The 22,862-nt window shown below is 37.7% G+C and overlaps 3 protein-coding genes and 1 long non-coding RNA gene across 4 annotated transcripts; 2 read left to right on the forward strand and 2 right to left on the reverse strand.

The window, feature by feature from the left end:
• Positions 1-6,968: 6,968 nt before the first annotated feature.
• LOC115589826 (low affinity immunoglobulin gamma Fc region receptor II-a-like) lies at positions 6,969-10,208 on the reverse strand. The gene is made up of 5 exons (XM_030430995.1): positions 10,087-10,208; positions 9,851-9,907; positions 9,391-9,648; positions 8,502-8,747; positions 6,969-8,098 (listed from the first exon to the last, which is right to left on the reverse strand). The coding sequence occupies exons 1-5, from the start codon at positions 10,115-10,117 to the stop codon at positions 7,851-7,853; spliced, it is 840 nt and encodes a 279-aa protein (XP_030286855.1). The 5' UTR covers positions 10,118-10,208; the 3' UTR covers positions 6,969-7,850.
• A 1,914-nt stretch (positions 10,209-12,122) lies between these two features.
• On the forward strand, positions 12,123-13,215 carry LOC115590424 (butyrophilin subfamily 3 member A2-like; the record flags this gene model as incomplete). The annotated part of the gene is made up of 3 exons (XM_030431779.1): positions 12,123-12,210; positions 12,478-12,819; positions 12,932-13,215. Coding segments are annotated over exons 1-3 (714 nt in total), but the record flags the coding sequence as incomplete, so codon positions are not given.
• Positions 13,216-13,224: 9 nt separating this feature from the next.
• LOC115589883 (uncharacterized) lies at positions 13,225-14,686 on the reverse strand. The gene is made up of 2 exons (XR_003985621.1): positions 14,487-14,686; positions 13,225-13,404 (listed from the first exon to the last, which is right to left on the reverse strand). It is a non-coding gene; the product is annotated as an uncharacterized LOC115589883 (long non-coding RNA).
• Positions 14,687-15,553: 867 nt separating this feature from the next.
• On the forward strand, positions 15,554-21,728 carry LOC115589798 (butyrophilin subfamily 1 member A1-like). The gene is made up of 6 exons (XM_030430956.1): positions 15,554-15,875; positions 17,023-17,144; positions 19,442-19,786; positions 20,005-20,298; positions 20,372-20,494; positions 20,692-21,728. Exons 2-6 carry the CDS (start codon positions 17,039-17,041, stop codon positions 21,270-21,272), a joined length of 1,449 nt encoding a protein of 482 aa, XP_030286816.1. The 5' UTR covers positions 15,554-15,875; positions 17,023-17,038; the 3' UTR covers positions 21,273-21,728.
• Positions 21,729-22,862: the final 1,134 nt, after the last annotated feature.

A 22,862-nucleotide genomic window follows, 5' to 3' on the forward strand; every position in this document is an offset into this window, starting at 1 on the left:
TCCAGGTAGTGATTGGTATTATTGATGTTATCATGTCATTAGTTGCATACAGTCTTGTCTAATCAAAACATGGGTTTTCTTTATTTTAATATTTCAGATGAACTCTTTATTGTCCAGTCAAGTTCTGCTGTTTGCATCTCCATCTGCTTTGCTGTGTGCATCTTGTGTATTTCTGCAATTCTGTTCATTGCATGGAAAGAGTGACAAAACACAACTTAAACGGAAACTATTTTTCCAATGTTGAAGTAACTTTCACATTGAGCTGGGCATTTTATTGAGATTTTAGGCTGATCATAATATACAAGTATATATTGTTTTAGATTTTGGTAAATATTATATCATGAAATGTCACAAGTGGTGTCTTTAACCCTGAACTGTTCTACTTCTAATCCTTCTGTGTGACTTGTCTGTACCCACTTCATCATCCCTATACTATTGTTGCAATATGTTCAAAAATATCAGATACATTTTTTTGGCTATAATTTAAATGTTAAAAGGTAACAGAGCATAAACAAAGAAGGTTTAACTTAACTCATCACACTCCTCTCCTGTCCACATAGAAACCAAAACCAGCAGCAATGAACTTCAGCTGCTGATGGACAGAGAGAAGCTTGTGCCAGGAAGAGACAAAATACATTATCTGGAAAGCACAAAGGCTAAACTTGATGAGGACTTACAGAAGACTGAGGGAGAACTGGAACATGTAACACAGGTGATTATGAACATGAAAGAGCTGAAGGAGAATCTGGAAAAGCAGAAAGAGAAAGTCATCGCACTACAGCAGGAGGAGAAGACACTGATAGAGGAGAAGGAGGAGAAGATGGACAGGAGCCGACAAGGGAGCGAAAAAAGAAAAATGGAGGAGTATAAGGAGTATCTGGGGAACACAAAGTACAAACATGAGAATATGTTGCAGCAAGCAAACACTCTATTGTAGACAACAGATGATCTGATTAATAAAATGACTGAAAGGAAGGGAAACCTAGACAGAGAGAGAAAAAGCAAAAACCTGAGAGAGAACAAGAGACTGAGAGGAAACTTCTGTCAGAGACAAACAAAATATCATCCAGTGATTCTGTGTGATTGTCTGTCTTCATATCAAGCCAAAATCACAAAATGTAATGCAATGAATGTGATTATGATCTTTAGTGTCATCAGTTTAAGCATCCTGCCTATGTTAGTCCAAACCAAGGCAGAGTGTTGTCTGTTTCATATTCACTCTATAATGTTCTATTATTAGTGAAGCTGATTCCTCCTTCACTAAAATTAATAACATTGTGTACAGTTTGTGTGATTATAATCTCATGAGTACTCTGTATCACTTCTTTTTCATTTTTCTTAATGGTTAATTTTAAAGTTGTGCATATTCAGATTGAAATACTAACATTTATTTGAGGGATTTTGAATACGTTTCATCTTCTGTCTGTCAGCCCTCATGAGCTAAGTGCTAAATTAGGAGAACATTTTTTGCAATTGTAGTTTCTGATGCTTGAGAATGACTGATTTTTTTACTTAAACATGTTGCCTTTTGGATGTTTTTTTCATGAACTTGCTTTCTGGTTAAAAAGTGTGTATTTTATGTTTCCATAACTTTTTTCATATAAATCTGTAAATACTTTTTCATGTAAAAGGCCTTGTGTCTTGAGCTGTTTTACATGTAAGGAAGTTGTGTATCAGTCATCAGAGGTGTTTTGTATTTATACTGTTTACTAGTAATGATGACAGTGGTATAACTGTTTGTAACATTTTAAAATCTTTTTTATGGTCAGCTTTGTCAGATTGTTTACTTTGTTGTCATGTAGAACTGTAGTATTCTAAATGTGAGGTGGAACCTTTTCTAAAGTATTAACTTTCATACTTTACAGAATATACTACACAATCTTTGATGACATGGCTGCATTTATGCCCTGTTTTACGTCTTATACCTTCATCAACAGATGAAACTGTATTTTAGATAAGGTGATGTGATGACGATAATGCTGGTGGTTTATGACACCAACGTTCCAATCGACCTAGAGGTCAATGTTACATCAGCATTTGTGACAGAGTGCAACCACAGAGGCCACAGTGAGTGTATTTATAGGCAGCAGCAGCCTTCTTTTTCGAAACTGTTTTCAGATATGTGAACAGAGAAGAGAAAACAATGCGGTTAAACTATAATGAACTGACCCCTCTAAAAATATGAACACTAATGTCATGAGTTTGCTGAAACTCTCACTTCCAGATAATGAAACTGATGAAGAATCAATTCTGGACACATTAGCATAGACACGTAATACATTCACTCTGCTTCCAAAATGTACATGACCTGCAAAAACTATTTTTCAGTATGTTTTGCATAAGCATGGACATCTGTTACAGCCCCAGTGCTGTGGGTGTGTTTTGTGTTCTGTTTTCTTTCACCACTTCAGGTTACACCCTCATCCTCCCCCTCCTCCTTGTGAGTGTGTGGATCACACCTGAGTCTACTCGCGGGCGGCCGTGATATGCAGGAGCCAGAGAGCCCGAGCCTCAGTGTGCAGCGTTTTTCTTATGACAATAGCCTTCTTGGCTAATAAGTGTTTTTCATTGGTGCAATAAAGCCTTTTTGGGCTTACTGTTCGCTACTGTTTCCTTTTGCCTCCTTTACACCTGGTTTATTATTTAACTAAGTTACTCCCTCCATCCTCTAGCCATACGGGGACGTAACAATATAATTTAAAATAATTTCAATGTCATGAACAAACAAAACTACCCTCAGGTTTTATTTGATGTAATGTTTGTAACAGATCAAACTTATAAAAAAAAAAATAAAATACAAAACACAAGCAAAAAAAAATAACGCAGAGTAAAATCCATAAAGGCAAACAGAAGGGGGGTCAAAACTCAGCCAACAAAACTGAAATCCACCAGCAGAACATGAGACAGGTGAGACACAAATGAACCAACCAAGAGTGAGGAGAAAACAAGCTGAAAAACACAGGGAGTGATTAACTAATGAAGCGCAGGTGAGGAGCACATGGGGCAGGAAAACAGACAAAGGAAGAGTAAAGTGAGCGGTGACACATGAGGATATAACAATCCCAAACCATGCCAAAAACAGCTCAAGGTGCAAAATGTCCATTAAAGGCATTTATTTTAACATATGTGTGTGGTCATATGACCCCTGTCTTGTACTCTTTAAAGAGCCTAGAATGGTTCCTGTTCTCGTATTCAGTCAGGTGTCTCTGCTCTCAGTAACCTACAAGACACTACAAAGTACCATTGCATTGGGTAAAATGTTAACACTCTTGTTTGTTAACTCCACTTATAAAACTAAATCTAAACTATAAACTATAGGACAGGTTACCCCCTCTCTACCACCACTCTTGACAAGACAGAGAATAAAAAGATACTTGAGACCAGTATTACACTCAGTTCTGCCTCAATCAATGTAAAACAGAAGTGATCCTTTGTGGGGTAGTACCTGCAAAGGGAACTGGCATCACTGAGTAGCTGGATCCTCCTGGTTCTGTGCTGAAGAAAAATTTCATTTCAGTTTTCTTTTTTTTTTTTCTTTTTCATTTACCCAAAAATGTAAAACTGCATGACTCTAAATAACATTGACATAAGATCTGTTGTATTACCTTTTCATGGTGGACTAGTCATTATTATGCAGATGATACACAATTTACAATCTGGGCTAAAAAGCCATTAGATGACTGCACTGGCAGCAATTCCTATTTCTTTTTTTTTTTTTTTTTTTAGAATACCTGTTGCTTTAGTTATTTCCTCTTGACAAGTCAACATCTACAACATGTCAGCATTACTTGCACATCAGAGTCGAAATCTTGGTTTTAATGCATTATTTAATGAACATGTTTGCCCCATTACATATTTTCACAGTTAGTAAGGATACACGTCATAGTATTTGGATCTCGGAAACAGTGTATCTGTGAGAAAAATAGGGGTCCAAAACTGCTACACTACACAAGTCTGCTGATTGTTATTTATATAAATACTGACCACCTACTCAGTTGAAGTCTTCGTATGGCTGAAAGTACTTGGTGTCCTGACCAAAATAAATATAGTGAGTGCACTGTCGTGTGGTACTTTCAGGGCGGCTACTTGACAGCAAACAGTTTCTGTAACTGTGACTACAACCACAACAAAAGCAGCTACTCAGTGAAACGAGGGGCCCATCAACGCTTTATGGTCTGTGAGTTTCTCGTGTGGTTTTTGTCTACGCTGTGAAAGAAGATGCTCTGACTTTTGCTAACATTCCTTAAATAGACACACACACTTGCAAAGTGGTTTTCACCATATAACCGAAACAACGAGTCGAGCTGCAAAAAAGAAAGTTACCTTTAACACTCAGTGACGTATTTTCATTAACTAGCCTTTTACAATAAAGGTGTTATATATTGCATTCCTCTGTGTCAATTTGTTACCTTTCTTCTTCCTGGGTTTGGTGACAAGAGCATATGTCGGCTCAGTATAGATCGGAGCAGATTCACTCGCCTCGTCAGACACTGAAACATAATAAAAACAAAACAACTTACACATAAGGAGCAGATAGTATGAAGGCACACAATAATTTACAAAATCAAACACTGGCACAAAATAAAGAAAAATAACTTCTAAATGAAATTAGCCAGTTTAAAGAATCTGTGTTACTCTTGAGACATACTTAGCTAACATCTGCTCTGGCTGATGTGTTGGAAAATTTCCATACTGACAATGCCTACATATACATTTATGTTGAGAAGAGGCTGGTGTGTGTTTGTGTGTGTTGATTCACCTGTTTGTGGGGAAGAGGAAGACTGGCAGGAGTAAGTAGTGGTTGTGGTATCTGTTTGAAACAAAGAAAATGTGTTAACATTGACGGACCATCAGTGCTCACGCTAAAGTTTTAACACACAGAACAACCAGCTCAGTGTCAGTCATTGAGGTTTACTTTCTTTATTTTTCATCTCGGATGTTTGGTTGACGTTTCCCACACTTCAGTGATACCACCAACAGCAGCAGCAGAGTGAGAGCAGAGAGAGCTGAGGGGCACGATGGGATGAATGAGACTCTTCATCATCTACTGGAGAGATAATTATAAGTGCTGCTTAACAGACTTGATCCTAATGCTGTAAAAGACATGCCTTTTGATTTCATTACTTTACATCACATAAAACATCCTCTCTCCATTCTCCTAAAGTAACTTTAAATTGTACATTTGTGAACATCCACAGACCTAAGCGCACAGTAGGTATGGTAAGTACAACTTAACACAGTAAAACAAATGTATGCTGAACCAGTGGTATGACTCACCTCTGACAGTCAGCCAGCCCCCTGGTGATTCAACCCCAGAGATTTTGCAACTGTAAAGTCCTTCACTAGACGTAGAAACGCTCTCTATGGTCAGGTTTCCTGTAGATCTGTCCTCCATGATGTGGCTATTTTCTTGAATAATTCAGCTGTGATATTGGAGGAGGTCACTATGCTTTTACAATACAGAGTGACAGCATCTCCTTGTTTCACAGGATGGACAGGACTCTCCAGGATCACAGAACCAGCTGATAAAACACATCTTAATTCCATAAAACTTGAAAGATTGTGAAAAAATAGGACTTGCTATACATAAAGAACAACTGGGTCTTTCTGTCATGTAGAATGATAATTTAAAGAACCATTTAAAGAATGCCCAATAATTTATTAGCTGTTCCTGTTCTACTAACAATAACTGGATTAATTTTGATTCTGATGAAAACTTTTCAAGCAAGTTTGGTTCTTAGGTGTTTGTTCCCGATGGTTTCTCAGCAGATTTATGGACGTTGGCATGACAACGATGAAAGTGCCAGTCAAACTGAATCTAATATGTGTGTCTTGTGAATGACTGATTTTTTACTTAAATATGTTGCCTTTTGGTGTTTTGTTTTTTCATGATTTTCATGATCTTCATATAAATCTCTCGTCATGCTTTTTTCTTAACTTTTTTGATGTGCATGTGAATGAATACACCATATATGTGGTGAACTGTAAAGAGATTGATTAATAGACCCTTACCATAAACCCTAAAGCTGTATCTATGTGATATATACATATAGAAAAAACAGGTGAAGTCATTATGCCAAAAAAACAAAACAAATGAATGTCTTGGTAATATTTCAGAAATAATGTTTTCGAAAGAGACAACACAAAGTAAAGTACCAATGAAGATGGTCTTTGCACTGGGAGGGACATGAAACATCTTGTTTAACCATCACTGACCTGATTATTTGGTTTAGGCTAATATTGACTCTGAAAAAACAGAAATGTCTTGTTGTTACAGATCCTTCTACTGTTCTATTTACTATAGTGTCTTAAACCAAACATAGAAGGGAATTTAAAGCGTGTCTTTGGAAACCGAGTCATGTGTCCCCCTGTGGTCTTAAATATGTTCTGCCTCTGTCTGATAATTATCACTGCACACAGTAACGAGACAGGCAGAGGACACGTGATATTATTTGGAGGGATGCCGAACCCAGCAAGGCATGCTGGGATATGAACTGCTTTATTATCTTAATAAGCAAAGTATCATCCAAGTGTGTTGGTTAAATTGAATATTCATTTTCTGTTGACTATTAAATGTCAAGTTTTTACTGAGATACTGACTGAATATTGTTTGTAATGGTGTGTATGTGTGGAAACCAGCAGTTTCACATTTCACAGGTTTGAAGGTGTGTGTAGGCTGACTAAAGAATGGCTTAACTTTTTTAAACATTTTTTTAAGCCCAGAGGAACCTCTCGAAAGTATGGTCCCCACAATTGATGATTAAATATTCAGTCCCCACACCTCATATATACATGTGTGTGTGTGTGTGTGAGTGTGTGTGTGTTTGTGAATAATTAAACCGCAAATGGGGCTAATAAAATTTTATCATTTTATTATTATTATTATTATTATTATATATTATCGTCCTGAACAGCAAATGGACTCTTTATATGTATATTTTACAGTAGATTATGGTCACATGAAACAGTTGAATGATAATATAGTCTTTATTTCTTGAAACAATAAAAAACATATAGTACAATCAATCATAGACCCTTCAAAAATGTGTTACAAAACAAATTAATTTATTCCAGGAAGGTCATTGTCCATGTCCCACTGGACGCGTTTTCGTCTTAAAGGGATATTCCAGCGTAAATTTAATCCATGGTCTAACACACCGTGACACCGAGTAAGACCCCCCTCGAGAGATCAAGTTCGCACGATAACAATACAATGCAGTATATGCCTCCACCGAGAAACTGTTTTTTTTTTGCTAGCCCCTCTAGGTATTCTTCAGTTTTGTTGCAACAGTTCCAACCTCTACTGTTGTGACCTGTATGGGCCTCTGCTACATTTCTTTAAAGGTGATAAGAGGGAGGGAGTCACTAGAATTTGGTTGTAGATATGGTGTAATACCTGTCAAATGGAAAAGTTGAAAAGGTTTGAATGAGACTGGGACGTGAAACATCTTGCTTAACCTGAAAATGACCTGCATTTTGTTTCGGTTAAGCTAATATTAACCCTCCAACAAACAGAAAGACCCTGCGAGAAGCGCCCCTCCCTTCACTGTCTTTGTTTCCGTGGTTTGTGTCAAAAAAGCTTGAATTATCAGCAACATCTGTAGTGTCTAAAGTAAATATAGAAGACGTATAACAGGCCTTGTTAAAATAGGTCACATGTAGACGTGTGGTTTTTCACGTCTTCTACTTGTGAGAAAGTCTGATAAAAACCCCTCGAATGAAGGCTGTCAACAAGCAATTGGTTCGACAACTTTAGGCTGAAGCTATACAACATTTAGGTAAAGGTGAGTTAAAGCTGGTAGGCACATAAGTGAAAGCAGTTTCTAATCTTCTGATACAGGACGGAGAACTTAAGTATCAGACTTGCCACCAGTCAACTCTTCTTTATCGTTTACACTATTGTCTGGTTTGGTCTGGCATTTACCTTTGCACACTTTACATACACATACATATGTTTGTGTAACTCTGAGTTTCCCACAGTGGAGCAGTCCCACCAGCAGCAGCAGCAGAACCACCATCAAAATGGTGAATATGGTCCTTAAGATGAGGTAAGGATGACAGGAGTGTTCTGAGGGCAGGTGCATCTCTCTCTGAAGTGCTGCAAAGACAAAAAGACAAAAATGTACATGAGAGACAGAAGTGTTTCAGTGTGTTTCATGTTGCTTTTCATAGAGTTATTCGTTTGCTAAGGAAATTACGGAAATGATTGTTTGATAACGATCATTTTGGCACACTTTGCTGCATCATTCAAAACCATGAACCCAAACAAAGTCAAATGTTCCACTCGATCAATACGATCTGAAATCTTTAAAATCTAACAATTTACATTTTTTTTAAGCCCAGAGCTTTTACAAAATACTTTTTTAGTAGGTGTCAACATCTGTAACAATTAAGCACAGTGGTCTTATTACAGTGTTTAATTTTGCTGACTTCTTAAATAAAATTTACATTCTTATATTATTACAATCACACACAAAAATTGATCCCTCGTCACATCTCACCTCTAACAGCCAGCCAGCTTTCTGCTGAGTCTCCAAAGTCAGAGATGCTGCACTTGTAAAATCCTTCATCAGCTTTAGAAACATGGTGGATGGTCATCTCTCCTGTGGAGCCGGAGCCGATGAGGAAGCCATCTTTATAGAAATCGGCTATGTGGGCTGAAGAGGTCATTTTACTTCTACAGCGCAGAGTCTCAGTCTTCCCCTCCATCACAGGGAGAGCTGGACTCTCCAGGATCACATGACCGACTAAATTAAAATAATTCAATAAAAAAATTGTTAAAAATTAACTTTTATAGAACACGTTGCTGTTGTATTAATACATAAACTGTCAATTAGTCATTTAACCACTGAAAAAACTTGTGATGAAGTGGAAACATATGATTACAGGAATACACATGGGGAGATTCTGATCAATATGAAAAGTATGTAATTTAGATGTGAAAATGTAGACTTCAAAGTAAAGATGTCATAAAGATTACATATTCAATGTTTTTTTTTTCTCATGTTTAAAGTTATGTTAACATTTTGAAAAAGCCAGTCTCTTGTACAAATGTCGAATTTGGATGTGAATAAGCAAATTTAATGTCATTTCAAGGCGCTGTGTTTCATTTCCATGAACAAATTCTAATCCATGTGTGCAAAAAAGCCGGTTGAATAGTATAATTTCACATGTGAATACCCTTATACAATGAGAAATGTTTGACAGAGGCAACAACATATACTGTTATATTGTATACATTCTAAAACGTGGATTTAATGAAGAAGAAACAATGTTTTGATTATTGTAATGTTCACCTTCATCACACCTTAGAGAATGCACAAAATGAAAAGATACACTTAACACTGTTTCATATTTTTTGAACTCATTAGTAATCAGTAAATCTTTTACCAGTGATGGTGATGTTGACCACGTTGCTCCTCTCTTCTCCGGTTTCACACCAGTATTCTCCGCTGTCCGTCGAGTACGCAGGTTTGATGGCGCAGGGGAATTCCGTTGCTCCGACCCAGGTACTGACACACTCGCTGACATTTCCCTTCACCTTCCTCATAACGGTCCATCCAGCTGTGGCTTTAAAACCCTTACATGAGAAAGCGATGGAGCTGTACTCGAAGATCTGCAGCCGGGTGGGAACGATCACAGGAAAAGCTGCATTTGAGACAAAGATACGGATATAAAGAGAGGTTATATGAGGAGATTCAGCACTATTAGCTTGTACTTGTATTTGCAGTAAGACAATAAAGATTTAGATATTAGATTACAAAAATAATAAAAAAAAAAACATTATGGCATTGTGTAAAATATACATATTTCTTGTGTCACAATCAAAAATTGTCCAACTGCTACGTACCATTTTCCTGGGTATAACTAAGGTGAACTGCAACCAGCAGTGTCAATACGTTCATCACTGCAGAGATAAAAGATATTTTATTTGTAGTTTCATGTGTTTAGGTGTATCTTTAAGCATCTCAACATCACATCTATCATCAATGTGATGTGAACTCTGATTCTTTTTAGCAATAAATAAATACCTTTTTAGGGTCATTAAAACATATTTTTGTTGCTAAATTTCAAACTAGTACTCACACAGTCTGATGCAGAGAGATGTGACCGCCATGTTGTCCTGCTGCCGACTATCTGAACATCAGACTGAAGCACAGCCGAAGTGTAACGCAGGGGAGAACCTCCTCTTCCTGTGTGGTTAACGCATGATGTTGACGCAAGAGCGAGCTTTGGCTGTAACACAGAGGAACCGTAAATTATATCTGTTTTTTAATGTTACACATAATATCCACTTTACTTTTCATGATCTCAGCCTGCAAGAACATTTGTGTGAAGTTATTTGTGGATCATAAGTAATGACATTCTAATGAAAGATGCTATTGAGTTGCATCATGGGAAATGTAAGATTCCGAATTTTTAAGTTTTAATGTCAGTTTCTGTTGTGTCAGTTTTGATCCTTGTCTGTTAATCTGTCTCTGAAGCAGGCTGGCACATTTAAGAGGAACTATATATGTTTTTATTTTATTTTATTTTATTGAAAACATGATTAGAAGATAAAACTGATATAGTGTGATTGTTGTAAGGTACTTTTTTGCATCTTTAAATATTCAATTGAAGTCTGACATATTTTTTGTCAGTGACTTGTGTTTTTCTCATTACATTAACGTCTGAGTAGATGAAGTTATTATGAGCTGTCACACAACAGTTCAGCTCTAACCAGTCGACACGCTGTCAGTTGACCACAGAGTTATTTTAAAAGCAGCAGCAGTATCTCAGTTCTTATAAACAACATCGTCAGACGTGCGAACAGACAGAGCTGCAGGAACAGTGGGGTTTAACTGGCTTTTAAAATATACACTGCTGCTGAGAGACAGCGAAGACCTCAGAAGGAGGGGATGTTCGTAATGATGATTAAACATTAGTCCATTCAAAGAAAAAAAATAAAGCTTTAGTTTTACAATTGGTTCAGTTCATTTCAACATTATTCATTTGATATAATGTCAGAATGAATCCATATATCTTATACTCCAACTTTTTTTATCAAACTGATGACCTTATATTGTATTTAACATATAAAACACATGCATATATGCTGTTTAAAATGTTTAAGTCAAAATATTGCAGACTTCTAAATGTGAATGTTAAAGGAACATTCATTAAAAAATTGCATTTTGTGTGATTTGGCGCCCCCTGGACATTTTTTTTGTGCACCACCACTGATGACTGACTTATGAATACAAATGGGACCTGGAGGGCACATGAGATTGACATAAAGACAAAAAAAAAAAAAAAAAAAAAAAAAGGATCCACTCAAAAGACTTTCCATCAGCTGTCAATCAAAAGCAACTTCAGCGAGAGATTTTTTTAAAAGACTAGTGCTGCCAAGTGAATAAGCAATAAGCTCATAGTTTTGACTGAAAAAACTCACCTCAGATTAAATATTAACCCAGTCACTGTGTTGGGTGAAAAAAACAAGCACACTGTAAAATCCCACTTGTTTTTATTTAACTTTGTATTTGAGTTATGCTTTTTGTAAATTGATTCAAATAGAAATGTGTAATAAATCTTTAAAAATACAGTACTTGCGTTTATGTGTGAGAGTGTGTGAATAATTAAACTGTACATGGGGCTGAGTGTGTAACTGATAAGAAACAGGATGTGTTTATTTAATCTCCCTCTCTTAGATTAAGCGACGCTCTGAGCCATGAAACAGGTACGTGGTGGTTATGTTGGCTTGTAAATTAAAATCTCCAGCAGTGATTTCATATATTTAATACTATGGAATTATATATAGAAATACTTAGAGTGTTTAAAAAAAAGTGTTGGTGACTATGACATGTTAAAGGGAACATAGTAGGCGGATATGTTTTTTTCACTGTAAACATAGAAGAAGGAATAAGATGCACACTAAATTTGTTCATAACAAAATCATTTAATGTTAGAGTTTTCTGTAGCACACGCAATCTGATCTTACATATTCTACCTTTACGAGTGTTCATGCATATACTTATAAATAATATCGAAAAGTTTAATTTAAGATTAATATGAGTTATAATTAACTCACCTGCCTTTACTTGAAGGTTTCACAACTGATTAATTCCAGTTTTCATGACCCCACAATGCTTCACCTGAAAGATGGATTCCTCTTTACATCTGTGGTTTTCCATCACGTTGTTGTCTTGCTTCTACTAACACAAGGCTGTGCAGGTAACCTACACACAAACACAATCTGCATAGCATAGCAGTCTCTTATGTTCATTTAACTGTTGTTGTGTACTTCTGTTGCAACTTGTTCTTCTGAAAATGGAACCATACAGTTTTTGTTTTTTTTTGCTGCTCCATGTGTGATTTGTCCAGGTGCACGTTGTCATTCCTAACTGTCCAAGATTTCTTTAGATTGGGTTGTGAGAGTGCCCCTATAGAAAGTTGTGTGCATGTGTGGTGTGGTAGATGGTCTGTCTGTTTCACCCTCAGGTCAGTCTGCAGTCATTGGTCAACTTCAGCCAATCGTAGCAACCGTTGGTGATGACATCACATTGCCGTGCCACCTTGAACCTGCCGTTGATGCTGCTGTCATTACATTTGAATGGACCAGACCTGACCTGAACCCCAGATTTGTCCATGTGTGGCGTTCTGGTGAGAACCTGATGGATCTGCAGAATCCTTCCTTCAAAGGAAGAACATCACTCTTTAGTGAAAAACTGAAGTCTGGAGACATTTCACTGAAACTGTCTAAAGTCAAACCCTCTGATGAGGGAAAGTACAGATGCTTCCTTCCATTGTTGGAGAAAGACACTTTTGTGGAGATTGTTGTCGGTAAGTCAATGTTAATTGTCCCCATACATTTGCTTACACACATTTAATTCAAAACTCAAATTTCTAATAACTTTAGGGGTTTTGACGATAATTAAACTTTTTCCACAATCAGGTGCTGTGTCCACATCTTCCACAGTGGGCATTGGAAAAGTGGGTCATGGACTGGTTCTACAGTGTGAGTCTCGAGGCTGGTATCCAGAACCTGAGGTGTTCTGGCTGGACGGTGAGGGAAACCTCCTCTCTGCTGGACCTACAGAGACAGTCAGAGGTCCTGATGACCTCTATACTGTCAGCAGCAGAGTGACTGTGGAGAAGAGACACAGCAACAGCTTCACCTGTAGAGTCCAACAGAACAGCACCAACCAGACCAGAGAGACACTCATACATGTTCCAGGTAGTGAATGGTTGCTTGTAAATTTCTCACTTTTTTTATTTGTGTCAACTGAAAAATGTGATGATATAATTTTGTTTCACATTTCAGAGGATGCATTCATGGAGCCATCTTCTTCTGCTGTTCCTATCATCGTGGTCTTCTCTTTTGTCTGCGTCCTGCTTCTTTCTGCACTTGTCTTTGCTGTCTGGAAACTGGGACAAAACAAAAGCCGTGAGTTATGGACCATCAAGGGACAGAAGAAAATGGAGCACCCTAACCTAACTGAGGGAAAGTTAAAGGAACTGCAACTGGGCCAAAAAAAAAAGACTGAATGTGAGAAATCTTTACAACAAGACAACAGAAGTAGAGGAATAAAGCAGGAAACCAGATTAGAGAAATGATCAAACAACTTGGGGAAACAAAGAGGTGAGATTGAACTTGAGAGTACATTATTTCATGTCAGTCCACAGTGCTTTTATTTTGAAACACAATCTGACACTCAGAACAGAATCAGTGTATTTCTCTGACAGTCCAGCAGGAGACACTCAGTCCACGCACACAAGTCCTTTTTATCCACAGCTATGTCACCAAAAGCTTCCTCCCTGGTAAAAAACTGACCAACAACGATGTGCAGAGACACAGTGTATTAAATGCAACACTTTGTGATATTATAACACTGAATTCTGACTTTTCTTTACTGAATACGATCTGTGAAATGTTAAATATCTGCTTTCTGTGTGTGTAAATAAATGATTATGTTGTGCTTTACCAATATACTGAAATTATTATTTACTTTGTATTGTTATAGAAAGATTAGGAGGTTTCTGTTGTTGTTTTGTCAGTCATTTGTAAAGCACTTTGAATTGCACTTGATTTTGCTGCTCTATAGTTAAGTTAAAAAGAAAAAGATAAACAACATTTTTCCACTTAGATATTTCTGATTACTGGTTTTATTTCAGAGTTTCATTGTGGTGCAAATGTTCTTAAAATACTGTAAAATAATCATGGTGTGTTTTTTGCTTTTCTATTCTGAGAATTCTGATGGTTGATAGTTATTAAGACACTATTCATGACCAGAATGTGTTACAGATATGACTATTTATTAAACAAATTAGCAATATTTCAAATATTTTACAGTCTCAGTCATTTAAAACATAAACCCATCCCTTTGTCTCAAACTGCTCTTCACTTTTGAAGGTGACACAATACAGAACTTAAGATAAAGACACTTTCTTCCCTCAGCACAGAACATGTGACCGTCATTGTTCTTGTTTTAACTGCTGCTTACACACACCTTTAAAATACACACTGACTCTTTACTGTGTGTCTCTGGTGGACGAGTGTCTCTGTTCCTTGTGAACTTGGTGGTGGCAATTCTCACACTCAGTTCCTAAACAATATATGTCTTCATCGTCCTGTGGTTGTTTGTCCCGGTGTGCTGCAGTCATCTGATTAAAGAGGAGAGTGTGATGAGCCAACAAGCACCAGCTGTGACATCAGCTCACCTGATCCTGCTGTCATCAGCCACCTCCACACCTCCTCCTGCAGCTCTATGCTCATCTTCACCCAACTCAAAGACATACATACATATATTACATTCTTTAAACAACAATAATCAAAGAATGGTTTTATGTCTACATACCATGTCGAAATTCGCCTCCATCACAGATAACATAAAATACACATTTTGTGTCAGTTTTGATATATCTGATAAGGAACTCTGTAAATTAGCACCAGTCTGGTTCACTGTGGGAACCCTAACCCTGATGAATTGTGGATTATTGCAGAAAATTAGTAAAAGTCAACAAACACCATGGTCACATGACTTCACTGCCTCCTACCTCACTACGCTGTACACACTTTACTATAAATCAATAAATCTACAAGTTAGACTGTAAGATTTTGCACAGTTACAAATCACAAGTGGGGTATTCACTGATGTGTTAATGCTTTAATCCAAACCTTATTTCAGGCATTTCACCAAAACGCACACTGACTTTGAGACCAGAACATTTGAGCTGCAAAGGTACAAACTTAATTCCAGGTTTTCTGGTTCCTGCAGCACTCTTCATTGTCACTGTTTGTGTTTCTTTTGGGTTTTGGCTCTTGTTTCTGTCAATTTGTGGACGTGCAGTGTCTGGCTCATTTGTGTTGAGTAGCATATAAGTTTGTATTGTAGATCATTTCGTCCTTCCCCCTTTTGTTCATTCTCTCTGTACTCAGACACCTCCTGCTTTATACACACAACACACACTGTAATTACTGCAGCAGGGCTGGCACACAGGGCACAGCTGTTAACCACATCCTGCACAACAGGACGTGTAATGTTTTATTAACGACAGGACAAATATTTGTTCTGACAGTTGTATGATGGCTCATCCACTATCCTTTATCCTAACAAGGTAAACCATTCAAATTAAGCTTTGAGACTTTGTTGTAGAGTAAAGGGTTGATACTGTATACAGGTTGATACAAAGTCCTCTTAGGGCTCAAAAACTGAAAACAAAATTTAATTATGTACATGTAATATTAGCAATGAAGGATCATGACAGGCATCAGAGAGTAACACGCAACACGCAACAGGCTGCATGTGGGTCACCTGATAAGGAACAGGAGGTGTGATAACTTTGTTCAGTTTGCTTTCGCTCCCTGAGATGACGTGATGCTTCGAGCTATGAGACAGGTACGTGCCTATGTTGGCTTTTTAATGACATTTTCCAGGAATAATTAAATAGATTAAATCCAGAGGGAATCTTTGTGACATTGTTCCACAAAAAAGTGTGAAACTTAAGAGCAGCTGGTGGCTATAGTACATATGGAAAAGGAATGTATGGTTTATGTGTTTTAACAATTACAGTGCGTTCTTAAATCTATTCCAAACTAACTTTTGACGTAAGATTATGATCAGGTTCTTTATTTTTCTTTCGGAATATATATGGTGTTAATCCAAACAAAATATGGTTATGTCAGTCTAATTAAATGAGACACATACACAGCTAAAAGTCACTCTTTATTTGGTTTTGGTTGTTTTGTGGTCTCTAAAGTTCATGCATTATGCTCTTAATTAATCTACCTTTGAGACAATTCATCGGTATTATATTAAATGAGAAGAAAATTAATAGTGACAATTTCATTAAATTTGATGTATATGGGTACAGTAACCTGCAACGATCCTCCAGAGGCAGAAACCATAAGTACTTCCCCTGTGGACATTTAGGCACAGCAGCTTTACTCCTGTCAACAGGCTGACACGACTCTTCAGAATCGGATTTTAAATAATGTTCTGTGTTTTTCTACACATCCAAAAAGCACACACTTGTTCATATCTGAACTAAACTTCAGAAATATTTATTTCAAGACTTGAAGTTTATTTCTGTTTTCTCTGGAGAGTTTCCTCTTTTCTGTCAAGTTGAGAGCTACAACTTTTTGTTTTGTTTCTTACATGTGCCACTCTATTTATATCATTCATAGAGAACACTACATAGACAAAACAAACAGACAAGCAGACTAATGAACAAAATGATAAAAATAAATCAAAGAAAACAAAGAAAACAAAGAACTTGGGATTGGCAGCTGTCTTGCTTATAAATATATGAATGTAATATGACCTGTATCATCAACATCTATGATTGACATGAACAAATTTGAACATGAGTCATTTGCAGAATTGTAAAAAGCAACCATCCTCTAGCGACTGTCCTAAACATAAACAACTGAACATGATCGAGGTACATTTTTGGTTGATACGGCACATTTAGAGATGTCGGTATCTGCTATGATTTTCCTTGACAACAACCCTTCACTTAACTTTTACCTTTGATTTACTTCAGTTTTCAGTTCTCCACAATGCCTCGCCTGAAGGAAGAACTCTCCTTTAAACCTCTGCTCAGTTCCTTCAACACCGTGGTTTTCCACACTGTTGTCTTCCTTCATCTAACCCAGCCCTGTGCAGGTAACCTACACCTGAACACAACATATTCATTAAAGGACTATTACGTGAATATGGTCTTTTCGCAGTTTTATTGATGAGACCATTTGTTATCATGAAGCTGAAGTTGTAAATGGTTGTTAGTGAATGTTCAGTGGCAACACGTTCATTTGTTTTCCACTTTACAACTGAAGTGTGATTAATGGTGTTATTGTTTTATTGTTAGCTTTATTAATAATTCATCAAAACCACAAACCAAGCTTGTAGCACCCACATTTACCATGACCCTCTTCCAATGATTCTGTGGACCAAAATCAAAAACGCTGAACAGGAACAGGTTTTCAGTGCATCTGCCATCTTGGACACCAACACAGAGACCAGAAAAAAAACACCTGGAGTGAATAATTCTGATAATGTTTGGGATTAATAATTTCTTATGATGGACTGTAGTTGCTTGTCATTTTGCTAACGTTGCGTATTTGCTTAGGCACTATTGTTTTTCGGGCCCATTTGAATTGAAAAAATGCAAGGCTAGGACAGTTCAATATAATTATTAGCAAATGAAAACATAATCATAAACTAACTAAACAGATTGCTAAGTGGTGTTGTCATACCTAACTGCCCAAGACGGCTGACGTGCTCGCCTGTACTCAGTGTTGGGAAGATTACTTTGGAAATGTAGTTGGTTACAATTACAAGTTACCCTGTTGAAAATGTAATAGTAGTGTAACTATTTCAATTACTTTCTCAAAGTAATGTAACTAATTACATTTGATTACATTTTGATTACTTTTCTTAATTTTGAATGAAATCTCTCAACTGCTAACCATTTTCACATTTTAAGACCTATAGTGTGATAAGCCTTTCAGTTCAAAGGTTTAACCATATATTATGAGTCTGACCTTAGGCCTGTACCAGCGAAGGAGGCTCACTTCCTCACTAAATGGAGCGACAACGGGCTGATTTCAGCCAAGAGGAGCAGGTTGTTTTAATGGAGAGAGTATGAGCGATACAAAAAAGCCTGATCACAGCCTGAAGCAACAGTGGTGCTCCAAATATGACAAGAGGAGGCTGATTTTAATTTCTGACAGCTCTACATTGAGCTGCTTTTAAATATGAAGCTTTAGAGCAACAACTGTTGTTTTGAACTGTGTTTTATATTGTTTTCATATATTTCACTGATCGCAATTATAAAATGCCAGTGTGTGTTTTATTGAAAGCGAGGCTGGGTGTGCGTATTAAAATAGGTTACAGTGGGTTTTTTAGGTGCTGTAGCTACAAGCAAATCTCATGTTGTCTCTGTACAAAGACCTTCTTAAATGTGAGAAAACAGAGAAGACCTACTCAAGATTTGCGTTTGGGCAACACATAACAGGCGAAACTATTCATTTATTCATGGCCACATTAAGTTAAATTATCTGTCCTGCTGCGAGCGCACAACTTCTTTCAGTGGTGACTGACTGTATAATAAAAGTAAATAGGCTATAGCCTAATAAATGACCTCCTGACGTGAGTCGGATCAACAGCTGAGCAGTGTATCCCCTCAGCTGAACATCTGTAGGCGGAGACCTCAGAGAGAAAGTAACCAGCAGCGGATCAGCGCGATCTCTCCCTCCGTACAAATGCTCCATTCTGATCCAGCTCCACTGGACTTTCAAAGTAAAGGTGACGCCAGCTGTAAATGAGTTGAGTAGTGAAATAGCGGCGCTTTTATAACCGATTTTATGATTAAACTCTGAACAGAACCTGGTCGGGACCAGGTTATGAGCTAAGCATAAGTTACCATGGTGATCTAGCCGGGTAAAAAGAGAGCCACCTTTGTAATACAGGGAAGCCTGGCTTCTGTCTGTATGAAGTGCTTTTTGTATTTCCAGCCCAGGAACATCTTGTGCGCCGCCGACACTGTTGGTACTGAGTCTGACTGCCGCTGTACGGTTTGTCGGTTGAGTCGAATGGCACATGACCAGAGAGAGCCAATCATAAGCGTCAGTTTTAGAAGGAGGATGTTGATATGAAAAAAACTAAAAACAAACATGAATCCAGGGGGGCGAAAAACTATTTAATAAATCCGAGCTTTGGCGGCGATTTTTCAAATGTAACTTAAGTCGTAATCATTGAAATTTCCAAAAGCAACTGTAATTTAATTACATATTTTCTCCCAGTAATGTAACGGATTACAATTACGTACATTTTGTAATTAAATTACGTAACGTCGTTACATGTAATTCGTTACTCCCCAACACTGCCTGTACTCTACTCAGACAGGGTTGTGACATTGCTTCCTACAACAAGATGTAAAACCTAAACTGTTGTTTCCTCAGGTCAGTCCCAGGTGGTGGTTGGTCCATCTCAGCCAATAGTCGTAACAGCTGGTGATGACATCATTTTACCATGTCAGATTGAACCTGCTGTGGATGCCTCAGTCATGACTGTAGAGTGGACGAGGCCCGATCTCAACCCCAGATTTGTGCATGTGTGGCGTGACGGAGTGGAACTGGAGAATAAAAAACATCCATCCTACAACGGAAGAACATCAGTGTTCGTCAACAAGCTGAGGTGTGGAGACATTTCACTGAATCTGTCCAAAGTGAGACTCTCTGATAGTGGCAAATACAGATGCTTTATTCCCACACTGGGCAGAGAATCTACAGTTGAGCTTGTTGTAGGTGAGTAAATATGCTGTATTTTGATTCAGACTGCACAGTTTATTTAGGCTGTAAACTTTTTAAATGCAAATAATCTGAATTTTTGTGTGCATTTCAACGGGAGAGCTAGTTTTGTACGTTCATTATGACAAGGACAAACAAAGAAAGGCTTCATATTGTAGGTCATATGGTAAGTTTTATTGAAGCCACTGTTTTATCTTCCTCTACTTTCTCATTAGGTGTAGTCTCATCCATTGTCATCAGCTCAGAGAGGACTGGAAAAGATGAAGTCAGTAGTAGAGTGGTTCTACAGTGTGAGTCTGCAGGCTGGTATCCAGAACCTGAGGTGTTCTGGCTGGACGGTGAGGGAAACCTCCTCTCTGCTGGACCTACAGAGACAGTCAGAGGTCCTGATGACCTCTATACTGTCAGCAGCAGAGTGACTGTGGAGAAGAGACACAGCAACAGCTTCACCTGTAGAGTCCAACAGAACAGCACCAACCAGATCAGAGAGGCACTCATACATGTTCCAGGTAGGAAATAGTTTGCTTTGTGAATTTCTCACTTTTTCTATTTGTATCTGCTGAAAAATGTTTCTCATTTCAGAGGATGTACTCATGGAGCCATCTTCTTCTGTTGTTCCTATCATCGTGGTCTTCTCTTTTGTCTGTGTCCTGCTTCTCTCTGCACTTGTCTTTGTTGTTTGGAAACTGAGACAGAACAGAAGTCGTAAGTTACAAATTGGATGTAACTGATTATTAATGTCAAACGCTGTCATTCTTTATTGACCGCTGTAGCAGAGGTGTGTTTGAGTCCTACCATCACCTGTCTGTTGTGTTTCTGTATCTTGTTCAAGTCAAAGTCTTGTGGTTAAAAGCAGGTTTAAAGTGTCAGTTCAACAGTGTCTTTCCTCTGTTTGTGCACAGAAAACAAGAAGCATCAGGACAAAGGACCTGAAGAAGGAACAGAAGAAACAGAGCTGCTCGTCAATGAACAGAAGAAAATGGAAGATCTAAATGATGGAAAGACGGACATGACTTGTGTTTTTTCTGTGTTGACACAAAAGAAAAATACACTTGAGCACGACAGAGACGAACTGATGCCACAGATAGAGGAGGTGGAAACAGAGAGGACAGAGAATGAGAAAAAACTTCATGCAGTTTTTAGGCACATGAATAAAAAGAGCCTATCAGAGAGGAAACTGCAACTGGATGACAAAAAGAAGAAAATTGAGAAATCTTTACATAAAACCCAGGGAGGAATAGAGACAATAGAGGATATTATTACAAAAATAATAGAACGGAAGCAGAAAGTCAAGGAAATGGGCGAACAACCCGAAGACACATCGGGCAAACAAATTGAGACTCATCAGCAGTCAGATCAGTCAGAGAGCAAAGAGGAGACAGATAGAAATACTGATTTGTCACCAACAACTGAGACACAGCACAACCTGCATGTCTTTGACAGTCCAGCAGGAGGCAGCAGCTCACATGGAGAGTCAAAATAAACTTTCTGACTGTCCGTCCTCAAATATATGCCAGAACTGGATCGTCATACCTAAAGCCCCCCTTCATGGATCTTACTCGCTTCTTATGTCTGTACTTTTTTAAAAACAGATCCTCTTTAATATTTTGCTGATTATCTTGTGTGCCCTGCCTAGGTCATCACGGCAGACCTTGTGTGGCTTTTTATAAGATTTGCTTGCATCTGATATTCTTGTCAATGAAATATGGGAACTGTGATTGTGTTGGTCTGTTCTTTACATGCAACATCTATTGCATGTCTGTCCGTGCTGGAAAATGGATCCCTCCTCTGTGGCTCTGCCTGAGGCTTCTACTGTTTTTTTTTCCAGTTAAAAGTTGTTGTTTTTTTTCTTTTCAACATGGCATGTTTTTCCTCACTCGGATGGGATCTAAGAACCAAGGATGTCGTTCACTGTACAGATTGTAAAGACAGTTGAGGTAGTGAGATTATAAAAGTGTTTATATAAATAAAATCACTTCAAATCAGTCATTAGCTGCATTTACATGGACAATATTTCTTCATTCTGATTAGCGTTTCAAACTTAAATATTTACATGGCTGCTAGATGCATCAATGTAGCATCAGGTGTCAAGACCGAACCTACCAGTAGTGCTGCTGTCCTCTTCAAAGAAGAGCTTCTATTTTCTACGTATATAAAATCACAGTAAAATGGAAAAGAAAATCTTCATTTCATGACACAATAATGTGATCCATAATTCTATTATGAGCTCATCTTTTTTAATCTAAATACAAACACATCTTATATATATTGAACATGGTACTACATGGTATTAGATGTAAATGGGGGAAACACTGATTCTTACTTTTAAACTATACTGAATAACTGAAAGGTAAACATCTTTAGGCTTGTACCAGCATGTTAAACATTTTAAAATAACTATATCAATGGTAATGATAGTTATTAACGTTCCCCCTCAGAGGATTTTGTATGTTCCAACCAGACATACCACAAATAGCCAGTGGGTGGCACTGGTGCATGTGGTAGTTTTCCTGATGTGATCTCATCCAACAGAATCTCTATGAGAGACAGAGTTTCAGCCGGAATTTGCTTTGTAATCATATTTTTGGATACAGTGTAACACAATTCAGACACAAGCAACTCAAAGTGCTTTACAGGTCCATAGAATGACATTAAAATTCATTAAAGGTTGAATATGTAATATGCTTATTAAAAGCTATATTTTTTCAAAAATAATACATCCACAGGGTGTTTAGAGGGGTCCAGATTAAAAGTAATGTGTTTCCTTGAAAAATTACATTTAGTCTGAAATAAATAATTTAAGAAATTTTGACGGGTTAGACAGTGACTTCCTGTTTACATTGTACCAGCCAAATAGCGGCCGGCATTGTGGGTTGCCAATTTTGCAACCTCTGCAATGCTCGGAGAAGCTCTGCACAGCGAGGCTGACACTGGGTAAAATGGTGGAGTCTGCAAGCTCTTCAGAGCCCCAAGGAACGGTGCGTTATCTGTCCCAGCAGCTGAGTGACCGGAGAAGAGCAAAAACCAGAGTGAATATTGGTGAAGCATACGCTCGATGGACTCAGGTAAAGGA

Source organism: Sparus aurata, chromosome 10 (assembly GCF_900880675.1).
Source record: "Sparus aurata chromosome 10, fSpaAur1.1, whole genome shotgun sequence".
In the NCBI taxonomy this organism is placed as follows: domain Eukaryota; kingdom Metazoa; phylum Chordata; class Actinopteri; order Spariformes; family Sparidae; genus Sparus; species Sparus aurata.

Excerpts from the sequence above, each read along its gene's own strand:
- LOC115589826 (XM_030430995.1), bottom strand. The coding sequence starts at position 10,117 with ATGGCGGTCACATCTCTCTGCATCAGACTGT. Across the intron at positions 9,908-10,086 it reads ATCTCTCTGCATCAGACTGT|TGATGAACGTATTGACACTG; the intron begins GTGAGTACTAGT and ends TTATCTCTGCAG. Across the intron at positions 8,099-8,501 it reads AAGCTGGCTGGCTGTTAGAG|CACTTCAGAGAGAGATGCAC; the intron begins GTGAGATGTGAC and ends TTGTCTTTGCAG.
- LOC115589798 (XM_030430956.1), top strand. The coding sequence starts at position 17,039 with ATGCCTCGCCTGAAGGAAGAACTCTCCTTTAAACCTCTGCTCAGTTCC. Across the intron at positions 17,145-19,441 it reads TCTAACCCAGCCCTGTGCAG|GTCAGTCCCAGGTGGTGGTT; the intron begins GTAACCTACACC and ends TTGTTTCCTCAG. Across the intron at positions 20,495-20,691 it reads ACTGAGACAGAACAGAAGTC|AAAACAAGAAGCATCAGGAC; the intron begins GTAAGTTACAAA and ends GTTTGTGCACAG.